Source organism: Poecilia reticulata, linkage group LG14, assembly GCF_000633615.1.
Source record: "Poecilia reticulata strain Guanapo linkage group LG14, Guppy_female_1.0+MT, whole genome shotgun sequence".
Lineage (NCBI taxonomy): Eukaryota > Metazoa > Chordata > Actinopteri > Cyprinodontiformes > Poeciliidae > Poecilia > Poecilia reticulata.
Window position 1 is genome coordinate 8,716,759 of NC_024344.1, and position 20,950 is coordinate 8,737,708.

The following is a 20,950-nucleotide window of genomic DNA, read 5'->3' on the forward strand; positions in this document are numbered from 1 at the left end:
ATGCCTCTTTATCACTGGGGGACACAGATTATTGTGATTTCTAATTTAACGTTCATTTCAACTGTTGGACTTGGYTCAGTTAAAAATTAAAAAAAACAACTTTGAGGATGAAAGGAAATCATTGGAGTAAAAATATTCAAATTCACAGTCGGCTTTAAGGGAGAACTCGACTGAAAAGGCATGACCCATGAGCCTACGGGGACGTTGAGGCTTCCAGTTCATCGTCCARATTATATGTAACAGAGTTTGAATTTGGCATGAATCATGAATCAAATGACCATAGTTACACTTCTGAAACCATTCCTGCARTTTAACTTGCTTCTGCACACTTCTGGTCAGGTGGCTGAAAGAAGGTTTAGACACTTTTCATTGGCTGGTTACCGGAATCAAAGTATTCCAAGAGTTTAAAAGGTAGCAAAGCATGTGATGCCCTCTCTCACATGTTGCTGCGCACTGCCGTTTAGCTTGCTAAAAGAAGGATGCCGCAGTTTCCTCTTGCTTACAAGAAATATAAATTTGCTTATTTTGAGAGCATTAGCAGTCAGAAGAAAACCGACTTAATATTCTGAGCCACATGAATACCACAATATAAAAATGTTCATCATAACAGCTGCTGTGTTATGGTATTCTAGTGGCAACTATATCACCTTTATACATTTTTGTTTTAAATCTTTTCAGCGAATACTTTGATACAGTGAAACCTTGCTAGTCTTACTTCAGGTCATTATACTGTGAGAATCTCTTCCTGGCCCATGTTTAATTGTAAGTTTTTGGGTCTCCAAGAATAAGCCTGAATAAAAAAATACATGGTATCTCAGAGTTAAAACAAACGTTTTACATGATTTTCTGTTTATTTTAAACAGAAAATACTTTTTCCTATTGCTGCTTGTATATTACATTAGTTTATGCATTTATATTAATGTCATCTCAAGTTCTTTACATCCAAAGACTAAAGCACAGATATAAAATAGACCTGTTAAAGCTAGCTAGCTAGCTAGCTCCGTTTAGAGTCGCACCAGTGGAATAAGGTGATACTAGTACCTCAGTAGCTACCCTACAGTCTGCTGCTTAACAGGCAAACCATTCATTCCTTATGCATTAGTCCTGTTTCAGCCATTTGGCCGACAGTGAGCAGCAACAGGTAGAGGATGAGAAAACTCGAATCACCGCTGCACTTCCTGTATCATCTCATTAGAATGACTTTAAATCACATGAACGCTACAGCGGAACATTTAGGCGTTGTTGAAACACGACAGTTAACACCTTGGTTTCCACATTATTTGAAACAGGCCCACATGTAAAGTCAGTACTTTCAGCAGTTTTAACTGCTGAATTTCTCATTCGATTTCATTAAAAATAGAAAACCTGAAACRCTTCCAAGCAGATTTCCAGTACAAATGGCCCCAGCTCCTGTACCTGCTCTCTTCCTGTAGCATTGTTTCTGCCAGAACTTCCTCTGCATTTTTTTTTTTTGCCCCCACCATTTGTCACCCAGAATAAAATGTTAGGCGTTGTTGCCTCTGACATCAGTTTTGCACAGTTATTTTTACCCACTGGTGCCTAAGCTGTAAAAGTGGATACCTCCGAGTTTTGATGCTGACGATATTTAGCAACTATTTTCAAAACAGAATATTTTCACTGTCATTTTTTGTGAGCCGTTTCACACGCAAAGCAGAGAAGCGCTAACCCTATTTTTACATGTTTAGTTGCTTTCTGACAGCTGTTTTAACCTAGTGTAGAGTTTATGGTTAGCTACAATAGCTGCTATTTGGCAGTTCATGTAGTTCATGAGCGCAGAGCAAGTGCAGCTGTGATGCAGAAACTGCTGGGTGTATGCAATAAAGTAGCAGAAAGGGGAAACTAGAGCAGGACATAATGGATGTTAAAGAGGAAGCAGCAGGATTTTCCTAAATTAAAGAGTTGTGTGGGTTTGTGGTTTAATTAAAACTAAAAGTTAGGCGGAGGTGAAGGGGGGTTGAGTTTCATTTCTGCAGATCCATGAAGGGGATTTAGCTCCGACTTCGATCAGCTCTTTGTGACACTCAGTGAAACCGGCATGTAAATATTAGGCTGACGAGGTGAATAAAGAAAAGGAAGTTAGATGCACGTATTCAGCAGATGTCATGAGGCCAGTGAAAGTTAAGATTCTCACTGAAAATAAGCAGGTTAATCCCAGTTGTTTTTTTATTTTTTAAACTCCGTGTTTTAAGTAACTCTAGAAATCAAGATGTTTCACAAAAGCATTCGTTGTTTGAATAAGTCTGTGTTTGCTGGACTGCTCGTGGCAGTGCTTCAATTTCCCAAGGAAGTGATGTTGTGACTCAAGGTTTCTGCACTTACATCAGTTCCTTTCTGGTAATTTCCTCGCCTGTAGCCTTATATGGACTTTCACATCACGGTCTGGCTGTTCTCCACCCTGCTTCCCCCCGCGTGGTCCTCAGATGCCAGGCCCMACTTCAGATTGTATTTTCTGCAGTACAACAAGCACAAAAGTTCCTACATTGTCAAATTTTATGACCTAATTCAGCTGTGTTTTATTACAGTGATTGCACTGAAAGGCTATGCTTAACGGTGTTGAGTAACTACTGTATAATTCAAAAGAGTTAAGGAACTCCGATTCACGTTGTCACATATTTTCCATAAATATTGAAACAGATTCTTTTAGTGCTTAAGAGCTTAGCCTAAAAGATTCATCTTTTTAAAATCGGTATGCTTTCCTTTTTTCCCCCCCCACAATAAAATCTGATATTTGCTCCATAACACGCTCCATAAACAAACACAGTAAAAAACACTTTTACTGTTATTGTAACACCCAACACAGAGCATGACTTACCATTTTAAGCCCGTGTGTCGTAGATGTTTGCCAGTTTTTGGAGCGCCCACACCTTTAAAAAGTGTGTCTATGGAGACATGGTGAATGGAAAGAGCTGGAGGTATGCGAGCAGGAGATTAAATGGCTCTGTAGTGCACATAACTGAGGAGATTAGGACTTAGTAGAAGTAAAATTGGTGGACAAAATGTAATCAAAAGCTGTGGAGTCTTTATGTTTTCTGCTGGAAAGCCGTGAGAACGTCACATTTCTGAGAGTAAGTACAGTTTTGCGTGGTTGAGTTAACTTTTTCTGTACAGCATAAAAAGCCATGTTTATTTTTAGCTGAGGTGACCTTATTGGTTCATAGTACAATATATGATATATAGATGTTGCAGTGACACTTTAAAATGAATCGTGATTGTTATTGTTTAGGTCTCTTTATAGTGAAAGTGTCTCAGCTGCCCTGTAATGAACCTTCACCACTATAGAAGGACATCAGCTGTATTCAGYATGTTGCTAATTATACAAACCAGAGACGTGATTAGTATGAGTTTGTGCCCTCCAGACCTGCTAAATCAAAGTATTTGACATTATTATGACACAACCGAACTAGAAACAGGAAGGAGCTTTACTGATGCTGCTGAATCATAGACAAATCTAAGCAAGCTTTAGGGAGTGGAGCGGGTGAAAATGAATAAAAACGTAATGAAAATGTAGCGCTTATAAAAATCACATCATTAAAATTAAAATTGCTTATTTTTTTACAGCGTCAGTTTGTAAATAATTAAACATAGTTATGGACTGACATCACAGTTTTGTTGCCAATTTCCAGTCTTTYCTTTGGAAAAGCTTTGAGCTGTCTGTTCTAATKTTAGCCCCTTTTGTTTCCTCTCTTCGATATAAAACAATACAAGAACGGTACTGAAAATATTTTTGTAGCCGGCCTGCTGCAAATCATCATTTATCAATTATTTAGGACGTCGCACCGTGTGAGAGAACAGTCACTGTAAGACAAGGTTTGTTTTACCATTTTAAAACTTAAAACTATTTAGAGTTGACATTTTTKAGTGCTTTTTAGGTGTTGCGTTAGGGAGACATGCTTTTTACTAGAGATGTGCCGATCAGGTTTTTTCCTGCCGATACCGATCACCCAGGAGGGCGGATCACCGATACCAATCACATAATTATTTTTTTAATCATAAGCACTACGGTTACATTATGTGGAAAAAGGAACCATGAATTCACCTTAATTTAGATAAAAGCTTTTAAATAGCTTTTTCCAAGAAAAAACAAAAAACAAAACGGGTATCGTGCAAATTGTACTGCTATTGATAATACTATCTCTAACATACTGATAACATATGAAGGCTCTGAAGCGGCTAAATAATGCAAAACGTCAAAATAAGACCTCTCAACATTGCCAAAAGATTCAAGTATAAAACTTAACATTCAAAGGCAAATTCAGGTTCCATTACAATAAACAATCCAGAGTTACTGAATGAAAACTTCCTGATAGCATGGCGGCTAGCTGATTACTGCTAGTTCTGAGTGGCTGTTTCTGACTGAGCGGAGTAATTATGCAGAACAGGGAGATCGATCGATTATTTTTTTTAGAGATTATCTGTCTCATGTTAGGACAGCGAAAGTTTTAATATCTAAAATTTATTTTTTTAAGTTAGATGCTGCAGCTTTAAGCAGAGGTTCGGTGTGAGAGTCACTACCAGGTGGAGCAGAAGCGAAGCTCCGTCTGTGAAATATTACTACCTGTAGCACGGAGCAGCAGTTCAACAGCGAGAACAGAACCAGCGTCTTACATTGCAGCTCGAAGACTTAAATAATTTTGCGGGTTATTTGTTTAGCTTTCTGACGTCATGCTAATCCGGGTGAGTGTTTGTAGCTATGCGCTGCTTTACCTGCTATCTGATCCTCCATATGTCTTTTTTACTGCAGTGAGCCTCGATGTAGCCAAACTCCGTCAAGTATGGCATTGTTTTATGCCGTATTAGCTTCGTTGTGTTGATGCATTTTGACGTGCTTCACCCCACGTGCTTCAATTTCCCCCCGCAACACAAACTTCCCCATTCACTCAGTGCGTTATAGTTCCTCRTCGCTTAGGATTTGTTGCTGCGTGTTTGCGCTGTGTGAAAGAAAGCGGAGACCAACTGCACAGGCAGGCTGCGAAATGAGAWGCAGGTGATCGGTTTGTGTGATCGGCAACAAGAGACCGTGATCGGCGATCACTCATCATACACTTTTTAAACACGGAAATCGGCCGATTATGATCGGTGGCCGATCGATCAGCACACCTCTACTTTTTACATTAAGTTTTGGTGATATGGAATAATTATTAGCGATTATTTATGTCATTTAGGTGATACGTTAAGTGCTGCATTAAGTYAGTCTTATAAACACAAAAACTGTTCTAAAAATAAAACATACCTATTATCAAATAGGTTGTGTCAGTACACGATTACATTAAGTGATCCAAATATTAATTAAATTTAATCCTGTTTTTAAATATATCTAATTATCTTTTTAAATAGATCTGTTTTTTTATGGGAGGAGTACGGCAGAATAGCAGAGCTGCTGCTGCTCTGCATCAAAAGGAGTAGATGGAGGTAGTTCAGGCATCTAGTCATAGCCCATCCCTTTGGAGGATTTTCAGGCCCATCCCACTGGCTGGAGAACCTGGGGAAAACCSAGAAGTACCTGAAGGGATTATTTATCCTGTCTGACGTCCCCAGAGTGAGGTGGAGGACGTCACTGAGGTGGTTTCCATCCCTTAAATCCCCATCTTGGATAAACACAAGACGATGGATAGATGGGGTTTGCAAACATAACTTAAAGCTGATTGTTTTCATGATGATTCAGTTTTTAAGTATTAAATACTCATTGCCCACCCACAGTTAGCTTTGCTTACTGTAAACATGATTCTGTAAGCGTTACGTTTAGAAGATGCAGTGCCTTACTTTAACTCTGAGATCTCCAAACCTTTGCATGTTCCATGACTTATGAGTTAGAAGCTTGCAAGGGACAAAACKGAGAAAATCTGCTGCAGTTCATTCAGCCTTAGTGGTGTGACTCTGGTTCAGCGACTTCTTTTCATACATGGAAAAGTTGCAAGTGTATAAAGTCGCAGTGAAGTGACCAGTATGTACCCACTGCTGTCTAGCTTTCTGTTGTAGCAGCAACAGAAAGCATGTAACTTTTGTTGACATGAAATAGTTTACTTATGCAATGCTTTTTACACCTCAAGGTCTTCCTCTGAGTTCAGTGGTGGCTAAATAGCTAGCGTTGAATCTTCACTGTTGCTAAGCAAAAGGTTAGCACTTTGGAAAGGAGCGTTGACTGTTTCGGTGATTAGGACCAACCAGCRATTATCGGTCCATCCCAATAACTTGTYACTACTRCAGTAACAAGTTACCAGATGAACAACAGTATCTGAAGATGCACTGTGATTTTAGATTTTATCATCAGCGACAGCTTAGTTTTTCAGTGCTTGCGGTGACATTGTGAAGCATTTGCGCTGCCGTTTGGTTCTCTGCCTTGGCGGAAACCTCATCCTTTCCCCTCACCGACCATCTTCCTATCACTCAGTTTAAACTAAACCATCAGATTTTTTTCCCCACTCTCATGCAGCAGTGTAAGACTAATTAACACTACTGATTGACATATTAACCGACTACAGACTGAACTKGGTTTTTTGTTTTTTTCCATCAGTGGTTTTCTCTATTGGTTTGCTATAAATATTGAAGTTGATAGTTGTGCTAATCTAATGTGTCATTTCAGGTTATTTCTATACCTTCCCTTGACTCCCACTTCCTGGCTGAGATGTTAAATAGYTTGAGCTAACATTTTAAAATAACCATTTCACTACACTGGATGAGATAAGACACGCACCTTTTTTTAAAAAATTCAAGCTGAAATCAAGTGGTCTATCTGGTTATCAAGGAGTCCTACTGTTCAGGAGCTGCTGGAGTTAAGTCAACCTTGTTTGACTTATCCACGTTTCTCGCCAGTCACTGCAGTCAATGAACAGATTGGTTTCTTCTTATTTTCCAAAGGCGCTTGCTGYTATCTTACGTGTTGACTTGGCTTGAGTTGAAAGGGTTGTGGTTGCAAACCGCACGGGGAGATAACACTGTGGAGAATGCATCATGGGCAACTGACTGCAAGGATATTAAGTGTGCACGATGAATTTTAATCTTCAGAGTGTTTTGCTTTGAAAAACTTGGATGTACTGTTCAATCAAAGAACAACTTGTATCAGAGTTTTTTGCTCTGCTCTTCATCTTTAAACCATCCGGTTTCTTTCAGTAGTTTCTCTTCCTGGCAGTGCAACTGGGGGTATTTTCCGCYGTTCACCTTCACATGAACTTGACTCATTCGTGTGCCTCCTCTTCCTCCTATCAGAACCCCAGCATTCCAACAACATTTTTGTTGACTCTTCACAGAATCCCAGAACATTTGCTGTGTGGGCAGGTCAACAGGAATGTGATCTGATTAGGAAAATCCTTTTATTTTAAGATGGTTTAGTTGTAGTTCCTGACATCTGTCTAATTGGGGATGAGTGAAAATTTTGTCTATATCAAAATGAACCCCTCTCTACCTCCTTTACAACTATGTTATAGGTCTACTCTGTTTTTTTGTATCTTACAATTTATATTAATAATTGTAATGGTCCATAAACGGTTTGATATGGAGTTTGAAAATGTATAGTGTTGGTCATAGCTGCCACTGACACCCGCTTGGTTAAATCATTGGTTTTGCTAAAGTTTCCGGGCACTCCTTTTTCTGCTGTTGGCATTGTTTTGTTTATTATTTCAACTTTTCTCTTTTTTAAATGTGAACAAGGCTACAAGAGAAGCCGAAATCCAAATTTACAAATGTTGTCAGCTAACCTCCAATGGATATGTTGCTCTTCAAAACTTGTAATTTGTTTGAGTTTTAATATTGTACAATGAGGGTATAATAAAAAATGGACCGTTGTAACCATATTTATCCTAGCTACCTGTGTGACGATGACAAAATAGAACTTCARCCCTAACAATAGCAGATGCCGTTTAAACATTTTCATTTTAATTCTGTGCATGTTAGCATGCTAGCCATTCGCAAAGCTTAAGTATATAGCAGCTTAACACTAATGCTATCAAAAGTGTTAGCTGAAGCACTGTGATAGAGTAGGACAGAGATATGCAAGTCTTAAAAGAAACTGAAAATGTACTTGTTGTATCTAGCTAGCATTAGCACTGAAGAACAACTAGCATCAGAGGAAATTTAAAAAGTTGCCCCTATGAACTGTTGCTTCAAAAGCTGTAAGTTTGCTGCTTTTTGTTGGCAATGAATAGCCAATATTGTAAACTTATGCCAGCAGTGATTCAAATGCTGCCAGTGGTTGTAAAAAGCAAAAAGCATGGCATGCCGCATGGGACAAATACAGCTGATGCCATTCAGGATGCTTAAGGAACTTTGACAGAAGCTACACATGCCAGTAACAAGCCAATGATCAAATATAACCTGGTTCAATGTTGGGAACAGCAAAAAWGARAAGCCAGAGAAACTTAACACATGGACCTGAGGGTGGTGTTTTTTCAACTGGGTACTAATAATAGCTTCTGAAGTGTTTTTGAGTTCAGGCCATAAGAGACACACCCTAAGCAGGCAGAAAATTTAGATGCGTAGTTCCCTTTTCATGCAAGATTAACCATTCTCACTCCGGAAATGAAACCGCTCGATCACCACCAGAGCTGAATTCTTATCTGCTCTAAACCAAAAAAAACAAACTGAAAGGTGTTCCACCATGTTCAGAGGGATTGGCTAAATGTTTCTACAAATAAATTACTTCATCTGACTGTGTTGACTCAGAGTACAGACTCAGGTCGAAGGCTTCACTTCGGAGTCTTTGACTACAGCGGATGACAGGAAGTGGCAGAGGAGAAAGTGTCCTGAGCAGTAAAATGGGGTCTTGCTGACATGGTTGGGAAAGAACGCAACTCTAATCGAGGCCCCGCAACTGGGAAATAATGCACACCATTGTTGTTCAGGGCAGGCGTGGGCCTCTGCCTGCACAGTTATTTCCCAATAGGGATGTGTGCTGCTGTTTAAGTCTTCTTTAACAGAGAAAGCAACAGAGTCAGCTTACTAAGCACCAACTCATTTTTGACTCTGGGTGACCTTTCTGAGAGAGACTTAAGAGGTTAGATAAGCACATCCAAATGTTGGCCATGTGTAAAAAAGAAAAAAAACTATCTGAACTATAGAATTTGCTCCCTGAAGAGATAATCAATCTATAATAACTGTGCTCATGTTTGGCTTTAGTAGAGCAGAAAGTTTAGCAGCTTGCAGGCTTTTTTGATACATGACAGGATGTAGATGACTCTCATGAGACATCAGTGTTTAGCCGTCTTGCCTCACACGGCCCAGCCTCCAGAGGATGTGGTTACTTCCTGTAGATAACTTCTACACTCGAAGCCAGACTGGCAGAGACTGGCAGAGACTGTCAGCACAGCGTGGAAGCATGAGGCAGGGTTTTCAATAAATTTCACTCTGTAAAACAATACAGAATTGGTATGGTGCTGGCAGCTTTGTTTGGACTACAATGTTTTTTTTTGTTTGTTTGTTTGTTTTTTTAAATAATGCATAATTAGATGGCTTCCTATGAGTACATTGTTTCTGTTTTAAATAAAACCTATTTCTATATCCAGGGTTATACATCTTTATTTAACATTTTTTTTAATAGTATACAGCTTTGGGAAGGGAAAAAAAATTACTGAGCTGAACCCCATTGATTAGTGATTTCTGGACTCTTGCTGGGTTAAAACATTAGCATTATTGTTTCTAAATGAACATGAGTTTGTTTTCTGTGCATTATCCGAGGTCTGAAAGCTCTGCATCTTTTTCATGATTTTGWCCCTTTCTCATTCCCTGATAATAAATAAAAAATGTTTGCTTGGAATGTTGCCAGTAGTTYGTAGAATAAAAGAACAATGTTAATTTTACTCAAACATATACCTATAAAAAGCAAAATCAGAAAAACTAATCATTTTAAGTGGTTCCTTAATTTTTTCCAGAGCTTTATTTAAGCTGTTGACATAAAGGCAGAGATCCTTTTCTTCTGTTTATTTAGGTTAAAAGTTGCACAGRGCCTCAATTCCAGTTGGATGCCCACCACGAGTGKGTAAAAGTCCACCAGGAGTTTTTTGCATTCTATGTTTACCACAATATGTTTTAAATTTAATCATAAAAAGCCAGCAATTWATTCCTAGAAGGGATTTTCATATTTTTACTAAAAACTTATAAACAGTACACATGCTGCCTGCATTAGATAATTTAATTGTTTTAATTTGTATGAATGGAGTTGATTTTCTCTTTGTTGAATTTGGTAGCTAAAAAGAGCAGGACCAATATTAAAATGGACATCTTAGAATAACCACAGTGTCAAAAGGTTCCATAAATTATGGAACCACGCTCATATTTTTGTTGTCTTCATAAACATAAAATTCTAYGGTTTGTCCTGTGAAATGTGAAGATCTCTAAGCAGCCACATGTACCAACTAACTTTTGAACTGGCTTTAAGAGAACAAAGCATCAGACATGAACATATAGTAGAAGTTTGTAGAAATGGTAATAAATTTGATAGCAATGTCAGGTTATAGCATTACCTAATCTCATGTTATGGCATGCAGACACTCTGTCTGCACCGTTCACTCACTCMCTTCGTCAAGCCGAATGGGTGTGATGGCAATGGAGTTGCTCAACTCCTACACCATCAGTTGCTAACCTACATGTTCTTATGGGTAAAAGTATTTAAATCTGTAAATAGTGATGTTTGGGTTACCTACTATATCTATATATAAATATTTTTTTCTTATATTTTCTCTGTTCAATCAGGTCAGTGTGCGTGTTATCACGATGGATGCTGAACTGGAGTTTGCCATTCAGCCCAGCACAACGGGGAAGCAACTCTTTGACCAGGTATGATACAAACTGACTTACTTACTATACTCTGTTGATGTGTGACTGTTTATACTTGTTTGCCACAAATTGTGTTTCCGTCGGAAAATTTTTATGGGCATTTTGAGGTATCGCATTATAAAAGGTTGACGGGAATTTTATGCTTGCTTGAGGTGGTTTTGGACTTTTTGGAAAAATTATTAATGCACCAAAGGGTAGATGGAAGTACCGTATTTTCCGCACTATAAGACGCACCTTCAATGAATGGCCTATTTTAAAACCTTTTTCATTATAAGGCRCATAGAATAGAAGCCACAGTTGCGGTTGCCGCCCGTCCCGTATTGAACCTATACGGGATGTGATTTGTTCCGTTCTCCACAAATGTGGATGTGTAATAATAGGGAAGTGGTCCCCGAGTACTTTAAATAGTAGGCTGCCCCAGTCATAATTTCCCTCACGGTGTTGGTGTTGCCTTTCTGGGTAATACAGACCAACCGACACGCTGCCGCCGCAGTCTCTGTCTCTCTTCCCCCGCCTCCCTGGCTTTAAATGTATAGGGGCTGGTCCCTTGGTAACCCTAGTTGAAGCACCCCGGATGAATATCTAAAGCCAATGGCTTTATGTTGACATAAAGAATGTCAACAAAACAGTCCGACTCCGGTCGGCGAAGAGAGCCTTCCGCGACTGGGCCGGGGCGTGGCCGGACGATGGTCACCCATCTCCGTTCGCGTACAGCATGTTCGTGGAGAACGTGGTGCTACATGACCTGCAGATGACCTGATTATCAAGTGGGTAGGTAGATAGGTCAGTCAAACTTTATTAACAAACCAGCGTTCTGACAACTATCCCAGCATGCACCGCGCGCTTCTTCTTCTACGGGCGAAAATGAAGTCGGCGGCTGCTTACCGTCATCTATGCTTACCGTAGTTGCTAGACGTGTTGTGGCTCAATATTGGTCCATATATAAGGCGCACCGGATTATAAGGCGCACTGTTGGCTTTTGAGGAAATTGAAGGTTTTTAGGTGCKCCTTATAGTGCGAAAAATACGGTAATTTATCTCTCATAACTGATCAGTTGTCTTTCTATAACTCGAAGTACAATTGCATTTATTTCTCTACATCTGGGCATGTAACATCGCCAAAAGTACAACTCCCGGAACACCTCTCGCCATTTTTCAAAGATGCGCGGTCTATGCTAGTTTGCAGCCTTTGCTTCCTATTTGTTGCAGCCCTTCTTAGCATCAGTACCTGACGAAATTACGCTTTGCATAGTCTGGTTGATTTGCTCAAAACCATTGAATGTAAATTTTGCATTTTCATTTCTTTGGTATTTTGTAACAGTTTAATAGTTTGCTCAAAATTCGAATGACATTCATACACAGCTACAGTGAATACGTATTATTAATCGGGTCACATCTAAACCTAATTTTAATCTCTAGTGTGTCACAGTGAAAATAATGTTGAATATTTTTGCATCCAGTGAATCGACTCATTCCGATCTTGATTTATTGATATTAATTTAGTTATTTATAAGAAAAAATGTGATGAAAACCTTTTGTTTAAACAACTCATTGCTGCCCAAAGGAAACATCACTCAATAACAATAGATTCCCTTTTTCAAAGCATTTATTTTTGCCTGTGTGCTTCGAGGTTTGATGTGTTGTGCATACAGAGATGCTTCTCTGTGTACCTTGAATGAACTTGGTTGATCACTAGATTCCYAAGTGAACTGCACTACTACCATCTGATTGGCTGTACAGCTTCTTGCACATCAAGTAAGTGAACAGGCGAACCAAAGCGTGTTTATTTTATTCATCCTCTTTGGGCCTGATGTGCCTAAGTGTTCGGTACACCCTTGGTAGGTCGCTAGTCCATCACAGAACCTGGATGAGTACAAATACTACGACCTTCAATCAGTTTAAACAAACATTTATATGTTTTTGCATGTGGTAGAAAACTGAATCATTTAGAGAAATACCCATTCAGTGACAGCTTGTAGACAAATGATCCATTTTTTTTTTTTTTTTACATTTTAAGGTGGTAAAGACCATTGGACTAAGAGAGGTTTGGTACTTTGGACTCCAGTACCAGGATACAAAGGGTTTCTCTACCTGGCTGAAGCTCAATAAGAAGGTGAGCTCTTCATTCAGCTCTTCATTCTTTCTTCTTCTTCTTCTTTATGCTATCCTTAGTTGTAAACCCTTCACCTCTGACGTCGTCCTGTGTTTCAGGTGACAGCCCAGGATGTGAGGAAGGAAAACCCGCTCTTTTTCAAGTTCCGTGCCAAGTTCTTCCCTGAGGACGTAACGGAGGAGCTGATCCAGGATGCCACACAGCGGCTCTTCTTCCTGCAGGTGAAGGAGGCGATCCTAAACGACGACATCTACTGCCCCCCGGAGACGGCGGTGCTCCTGGCCTCCTACGCCGTGCAGGCCAAGTTCGGCGACTACAACAAGGAGGTGCACACGTCGGGCTACCTGAGCAGTGAAAACCTGCTCCCTCAGAGGTAGCGCTGCTTTTATCCTTCCTTTCCCGTCGTTGCGTTTATCTGGCTGTTGATCTTAGCGCTCCCAGTGACGCACAGTCGTGTCCCATGTTCCTAGAGTACTGGATCAGCACAAACTCAACAAAGAGCAGTGGGAGGAGAGGATTCAAGTGTGGCATGAAGAACACAAGGGCATGATGAGGTGACTCACACTTGCTTCTTCTTCTAAATGCAGTTCTTCTGCATATAGTTTTGCCAATTTTGTGCCTTTGGTAAATAAAAACTTTCCTGTCAAAGTGAAAAAAATGTTACCTCTGTCGCTTTACCTTCGACCGGAGGCTAATGGCTTAAGCTGAGATTGCTGATCAGGGTCCAACTGAGAGCTGACAGTCATGTGTTCGCAGGGAGGAATCCATGATGGAGTACCTGAAGATCGCCCAGGACCTGGAGATGTATGGAGTCAACTACTTCAACATCAAGAACAAGAAAGGAACTGAGCTGTTCCTGGGAGTGGATGCTCTGGGTCTCAACATTTATGAACAGAATGACAAGTAAGTCATTGTCTTGATTTAGGTTTTATTTGTTCTAAAAAAAACAGCAAGTAGGAGATCTTTCATTCAGATTAATTGCACCCCTGTGTAAATAAGTAGTTTTTTGTTTTTTTGAATAGCATTTTTCAAGGTTGGAGCATTCAGTGGAAGGGAAACCTCAACGTTTTTCTAAAAGATTTATGTTTGGGGATTGTTGTTGGTGGAACAATCAGCTTTATTCCCATCAGACCTAGATCGGCTGCTTCAGGAAAAGTCCTTGTAGGTTTGTCTTGTTGAGACAAAGAAGGCTATTTTCCTAGCAACAAACTGCAGGTTTGCATGAAGATATTGACTTTTATGAAATTGACGTTTAGGAAAACTGTTAGTGCCACTCTAGTTTTCTAGAGTGGCACTTTTCTGTGGAAAATTGTTAATACTATTCCAGGTTTTTTTCAACTTTTAAATTATCAATCTGACTGTACTTACTGATACTTATGGACAAAAAGTTATTTTCTGGATCTGCTTATTTTTCTCCACCAAGTAAATGTACCAAATTTAAAGGTGAGGTTTTTCAGCTTGAAATTATGCTACTACAATATGACATGAATTCATGTAAATTCTTTTTTTTATATATTTACCACGTGTAAGTACATATAGAAGGTCCTGTTTATGTATTTAATTTATGATGACCAAAATTGTTCAGCTTTATTTCATTGCAGTTTATGAATGATATGTTATCACAGTGCATTTGTAATACTGAACATTTCACACACCACATTTTCTGTTTTATTATTTGAGATTTGCTCCCTGAACAGATTAAACTGAAATGTTTTGATATAGAGTTTAGGGCTAAACACAGCACCTTGGGGGACTCCACATTTAATGTGCTCAAACTGTGAAACATTTTTTTTTAAGAAAAACAAGAAATTGTGCATTTACTTATCCCTAGCAATGATCCTGGTTTATTTATTGGATTTTAAGCCCCAAAATTGACCAACTCTGTATTTTTGTTGTCTGAATAATTTGTACAATACTAAATAAATAAATAATTACGCCTTTCCACCTTTAACAGAATGACGCCCAAAATTGGATTTCCTTGGAGTGAAATTAGGAACATTTCCTTCAACGACAAGAAGTTTGTCATCAAACCGATTGACAAGAAAGCACCAGTATGTTTTAGTGTAAATAATATCACTAAAATGTATTTTTCAAAACAAAACGTTTTACAAAAGAAAATCTTTAATTGTACTTAAACTGCAGGACTTTGTATTCTACGCTCCGAGGCTGCGCATCAACAAACGCATCCTGGCTCTGTGCATGGGCAACCATGAGCTGTACATGCGCCGCCGCAAACCCGACACCATCGAGGTGCAGCAAATGAAGGCGCAGGCTCGGGAGGAGAAGAACCACAAAAAGATGGAGAGGTACCAACGGACAAATATATGGTGGAATTTGACAATGGAAATAAATAACATCCCAGTTTCTTTGTTATAAAAAGTCTCTGTTCACTGTATGTGTTTAAGTTGGAAACTGTGGTGAACAATCTGACATACCTTCTCCTTTTTTTTCCCCTTAGGGCTCTGTTGGAGAACGAAAAGAGGAAAAGAGAGGTTGCAGAAAAAGAGAAGGAAAAGATTGAGAAAGAGAAGGAGGAGCTGATGGAGAAACTGAAGCAGATTGAAGATCAGACCAAAAAAGCCCAACAAGGTGGGGAACATTTCAGCAACCAAGTAAAACTTACCCAAAAGTTTTAAGTATATTTAAGACTCTTGTCGGCAAGGACTGGTCTCCTGCAACTTTTAGATGCATCCCTGGTTCAATACACCGGAATCGGACGGCAGAATTACTTCCTCTGCTTCTCGAAGACTTGCAGTTGCAGACTCCTGCTCTACAATCAATAAAGCAACGTTTGCTTTAGTTAGTTGTTGCCATTCATTTTGATTATGTGCACAGAGCTGGAGGAGCAGACTCAGAGGGCTCTGGAGCTGGAGCAGGAGAGGAAGCGTTCTCAGGAGGATGCCGAACGTCTGGAATCTGAGCTGAAGGGAGCCGAGGAAGCCAAGATGGCACTGCTGCAGCAGTCGGAGAACCAGATGAAGAACCAAGAGCACCTGGTCCGTTACGACGGATATGGTGGAGTGATGTCTAAAACAATGTGTTAATGATTTCAGCTGCCTTAAGATTTTTTTTTTTCTTTACCGTTTTTAGGCCACAGAGTTGGCTGACCTGACTTCAAAGATCTCTCTCCTGGAGGATGCTAAGAAGAAGAAAGAAGAAGAAGCAAATGAGTGGCAGCAGAAGGTGTGGTCCAAGTTTCTGCTTCTTTTTTTCCCCACACATTTAACGTACACAGCTCTACAGATGTCAGGTGGCAAATTTCCCTTTGAAAAATGTTGCGTTTTACATTCCAACATTTATAGTATCTTAACTATCTGATCTCAGTTGGACAAAAAGATACTGAACACATGTTCTGGTCTCAGATGAGTCCATGTTTCCCATACCGTTGGGAAAAAATGTCACGTTTACACGGCAAAGTGTGGAGACCTGGTTTCTTATCAGCTAAAGGACATTTTTTGTTTACAGGAACTTCATAATTCATTTATAATGATAAATTACTTTTCCTTTTCCATTTTGACCACTCAAATCTCTTTGGATTAGAGCAACATTCACCCGGTTGCACTAACAAACGCTCGCACATGTATTCACCGATGATACGGAGATTGGCAGGCAACTTGGGGTTAAGTGCCTTGCCCACGGGCACATCGACAGTTTAGCATCCAGCAAAATCTGTTATCGTGACAGGCCTTAGTACATTGCCAGACATTATTCAAATAGATTTAATCTGTGTGGCTTGAAAGTGTCTGTTCAGTAAGATTTGTGTCCTGACTGATAAGGTCAGCAGATATGCATAACTCTTTTCATTTTTATGCAATAAAGTCATAATTATGTGTGAAAGTAAGCATAAGAAACATTAATGAGGAGTTAAGAGCATGCAGTGTTGATTTCTTCCTTCAATGCCTCTTACTATTAAGCAAAAAAAAAGCATGTACTCTAGAGCCACCATGTGGCGAGAAGTGAGAAGGCAGTAGTGTGCCGTTTTCCTACCGACCAACCTTTCAGTGGAAAACAATGATTTTCTTGTTTTATTTGTCGTATATGTAATGATACATCCAGCTCAGAAGAACAAGATGAGATTTCAGCAGTAATTTGGGAGAACCAGTTTACACAGAACCTCTTGAAACCTTGGATTTCATTTGTAATTAGAGTAAAATATTTAGATCAGGTTTTTAAAACTTGCCTAGCTTAAAAAATCTTCTTTATTTTCAGAAATATAATCTCAAACTGTGTTTTAAGAAAAGTCGTCTACATGTTGATCTGTAGATGAACTAAAGTGATTAAATGCAGCCCAGTCTTGCTAACTTTACTTCTGTTAGCAGCTAACTGTTAGCCATCATAAGAATGATGTTTAGGCACCATTCTTATTCATAATTATTCTTATTCATAAGAATTAGGCACCATTCTTATGATGTCACTGTTACTTTTTCAGAGAATCTGAAAGTAGGACTTTCAGATTAATACATGCTATCAATCACCCTGATGACAAGATGTTGCTAGGCAACTTGAGAACTACTTTCTGTCTCAGATTAAGTCTCAAACACAGACAAACAGCGTGGAGTTCAAAGCAGTCACTTTTTTTCTATCTCAGGCTCGTAATAATAGCTTACACTGCAGCAGAGGAAGTAACATGCTAACGGCAGCCAGCTAGTTAGCGCTTTATTAGCTGGATGTAACGTTGACAAGAAATACTGTGGCCATTTAGAATCGCAAGTTGTCATCTTGCTACAGGCCTAGAGATATATTGTCATTTAGAGTGGCTTAACCTGGTTTCAAACTTGCTTTAGAGGAAATAAAAAGAGGTGAAAATACTCTGCTTCTAAATTGTCTCAACTTGCATGTTTAGAAATAAGTAAATGGAAGTTAAAGTGTAATAAATCTAGTTTTCAGATTATCTTTGTGTGTTGAAAGCTCCCAGGTTCCCCTCTGGTTTCATTATGATCAAAAACAAGCCCAGCCAGGGCTATTGGTGGTTTCCTGTTAGTGTGGCTAAAGTTCTCTTTAAGTGCTGGAAATCCTGTTTAACATCTTAACGGTTGTGCCAAGTTTCCATGTTGTGCAGTTTTTGAGCACTCAGACATTCCGATCTCCGTTGCTGGCACCACTATCGGCTCATGTTGCATTCCTTTTTCCTTTGATACCCTCCCATATGCAGACATAAGCACACAAAGAAAGCAAACTCTGTTTTATAGGGTCGTAAATAATGATCAGATCGGCCTCTTATCATTTCTTGTCACACTCAGGCCACCACAGTGCAGGAGGACCTGGAGAAGACCAAAGAAGAGCTTAAGAACAAAGTGATGGCGGCCCATGTCCAGGAGCCACTCAACGCCGAGAATGAGCATGACGAGAATGACGAGAGCAGCGCCGAGGCTAGCGCCGAGTTCACGTCTGCGGCTACGTACAAGGACCGCAGCGAAGAGGAGCGAATGACCGAAGCCGAGAAGAACGAGCGTCTGCAGAAACATCTACTTGTAAGGCTGGGTTAATACCTCCTAATGATTGGTTGTTCGTACGTCTGAGAGGTTCGGTGTAAGCAGTTTTGGTTTAATAGTTTGGATCAAATTAAAACACGTCCAGCCTTTATTAGCTACGGTATTATTTATTTATTTTTGATATTCTGCTGTGTTAAATGTTGTGTGTTGTTTTTTTTTCTTCCCCCCTCATTAGGCTCTGAGCTCAGAGCTGGCCAACGCCCGAGACGACACCAAGAAGACGGTGAACGACATGATCCACGCGGAGAACATGAAAGCCGGACGCGACAAGTACAAGACCCTCAGACAGATCCGGTCGGGCAACACCAAACAGCGCATCGACGAGTTTGAATGCATGTGATGCGCTCGATCGGCAACGCAAAACGGGCCCCGCCGCCAGGCCGGGGCCCTGCTGCTTGGACTGCAGTCCTGCCTCACTCAAGCTGTTTTTTTTTTGTTTTGTTTTGTTTTGTTTTTTTTCCGTACGCAAACAAAATCAGATCAACGTGACGTAGCTGCAAAAAGCACAGCACATTGTACAAATATGGATGTGGAAAGTTCCAACTGTTTTTATTTCTAAATTAGAATTTTTGGCAAGTCACTGGTTGTAAAGGGACATACTGTATTTTGGTAGTACATTCCTGATAGGGGGAGGGGCTATGTAGCATATTAGCAAAGGCCTTATGCCTCTATTATGACTTATTGAGCAAAGATCTTTTAGTTTCTTTATATATTTTCTGTCACTATTTTAAAGTGAAGGCATAAATTTGGCACTGCTTGGAATCTGATTTGCAGGCATATTTTTGCTATCATCATGCAATAGTTCTTCATATCAGGCTGGATTATCGTTTTGATTTGACATGAGGCTTCTCCTCCTCGTTCAGCACACATGCAGTATGCATCTTTGTCTACGAGGAGCGTAATAAAGCAGTATTATTTTTTATTACCATTTGTTTTTTTTTTGTTTTTTTTTCCAGATTTAATTGATTTCTCATTTGTCTGCATTCAAAATCTGCCAACTATTTCAAAATTGATCATCAGTATTTACGACCCAATCCACAATAATGTGATATTAAAGATTTAAATACCATTTCAAACATTTGGTCTGTTTTTGTCTTTTTTTTTGTCTTTTTTTTTTTTTTTGAATCTGTGCAGACAAATTATGATTGGTCAACATAAAAAATCCTTTGCAGACTTTCAAGGTCGCATATAAACCCAAAAAGGGTCAAATATTTACTGACTTTAATTCACTTTCTCCTCATTTTTCTAAAAGGCCATAAAGTCTTCCTCTTCATTGCCGTTACCTACATCTGAAGCGTACTGTGCGTTTATAAAGTTGTAGTTAATTTCTAATGAGGATATTTGATTGTTAAACTGCGTAAATATGAGACGGTAAAAGAATTTCACTGAAGTTACGTTTCGGTCTTTTCTTCTCTCTAGATTATAACTGCTCAGCTCCTTAATTGCGACTATTTATTTCACCTAAATGCAATAAATAGATATGCACTGGAAAAAAAAAATTTCACTTTAAAATTTGAAACATAAAAGAGGGGCACCTTTTCTTCTTTTGCATGCGGATTTTGATATACTGTATGTTTTTAACTGCTATTTTGTATGTCGTAGTTGGAATTATTTGGGTGTGATGTGTCTGACACTTTAGGACGTCTTAGATGTTTTTGTACAAGACAAACTAAACAAAAAAAAAAGAGCAAACCTTGTCAATAGTATCACTTTGAAAGGAACAACATTTATACGCCATTTATTTCTTGTTAAAAGAAATAAATAAAAAACTGACAATAAAGCGTGCTGTACCTCTAGCTTGATGATTGTGCCATAAACAGATACTTGAACCAAGCCCCAAAAAATATGCATAAAAACAGACTTTTTTTCTTCTGATGCCATTTGATGAAGTTTGATTTTATTTCGTGTATGATATAGATATATATTTTTTTGTAGCAATTAAGGACCTTTTTTGGAAAATTTATTTACCCTTTAATGCAGAATGTATTTTCGTCATGAAAATTTCAGAACACTTTATTTTCATAATGCCTTTTACAAAATAATTTTTTTTTTCTAAAGCATTTCATAAACAGTCTGAACTATTTCCAACAAATCATGCCTTAAACCTTCAAATAAATTAGAAAAGTCATGCAAATGTTGTGGACTCCTTCGTGTTGATGCAGCAGTCTCATACCTTCGGTCCAAGGACTCGAAGCATAATTGCAACAAACTGTTTTTTGAGTGTGTTTGGTCTTTAGAAAGAAACAACGGAAACGTGAACAACTGTAAACATGACGCAGTGTTTTGCCCTGTTTTTACTATTCAGCAACAACTAATAAAAGTTTGGTAAAAATGTCGTCTCCCTTCATTTCCTTATTTCTGGCACGTTGATGTCATTCCGCTTTCTTCCACTAGGCGGCTCATTTCATTTCAAGTTGAATTCAGTCTCAGCGGAAGTTTRCAAGGTTTTTAGCTTATTTTCAACATGGCACATTTTTTTTTCATCTTCATAACATCTGTTTAATCAGTGTAAAAGTTATTTAGATCTTTATTTTTGTTTTTAACATTTATGTATCTTGAGG

At 39.0% G+C, this 20,950-nt stretch overlaps 1 protein-coding gene across 2 annotated transcripts; it reads left to right on the plus strand.

Moving 5' to 3' along the window:
* Positions 1-3,027: 3,027 nt before the first annotated feature.
* On the plus strand, positions 3,028-20,721 carry msna (moesin a). Of its 2 annotated transcripts, XM_008427511.2 has the most exons (13): positions 3,028-3,086; positions 10,702-10,785; positions 12,802-12,897; positions 12,996-13,270; positions 13,368-13,451; positions 13,654-13,800; positions 14,852-14,948; positions 15,040-15,203; positions 15,356-15,486; positions 15,733-15,893; positions 15,988-16,080; positions 18,138-18,368; positions 18,565-20,721. In XM_008427511.2, exons 2-13 carry the CDS (start codon positions 10,723-10,725, stop codon positions 18,727-18,729), a joined length of 1,707 nt encoding a protein of 568 aa, XP_008425733.1. In that variant the 5' UTR covers positions 3,028-3,086; positions 10,702-10,722; the 3' UTR covers positions 18,730-20,721. The 2 variants fall into 2 exon arrangements, with proteins under 2 accessions (XP_008425733.1, XP_008425734.1); XM_008427512.1 differs by lacking the exons at positions 3,028-3,086; positions 12,802-12,897; positions 12,996-13,270 and having other exon boundaries at positions 10,727-10,785.
* The last annotated feature ends 229 nt before the right edge of the window (positions 20,722-20,950 follow it).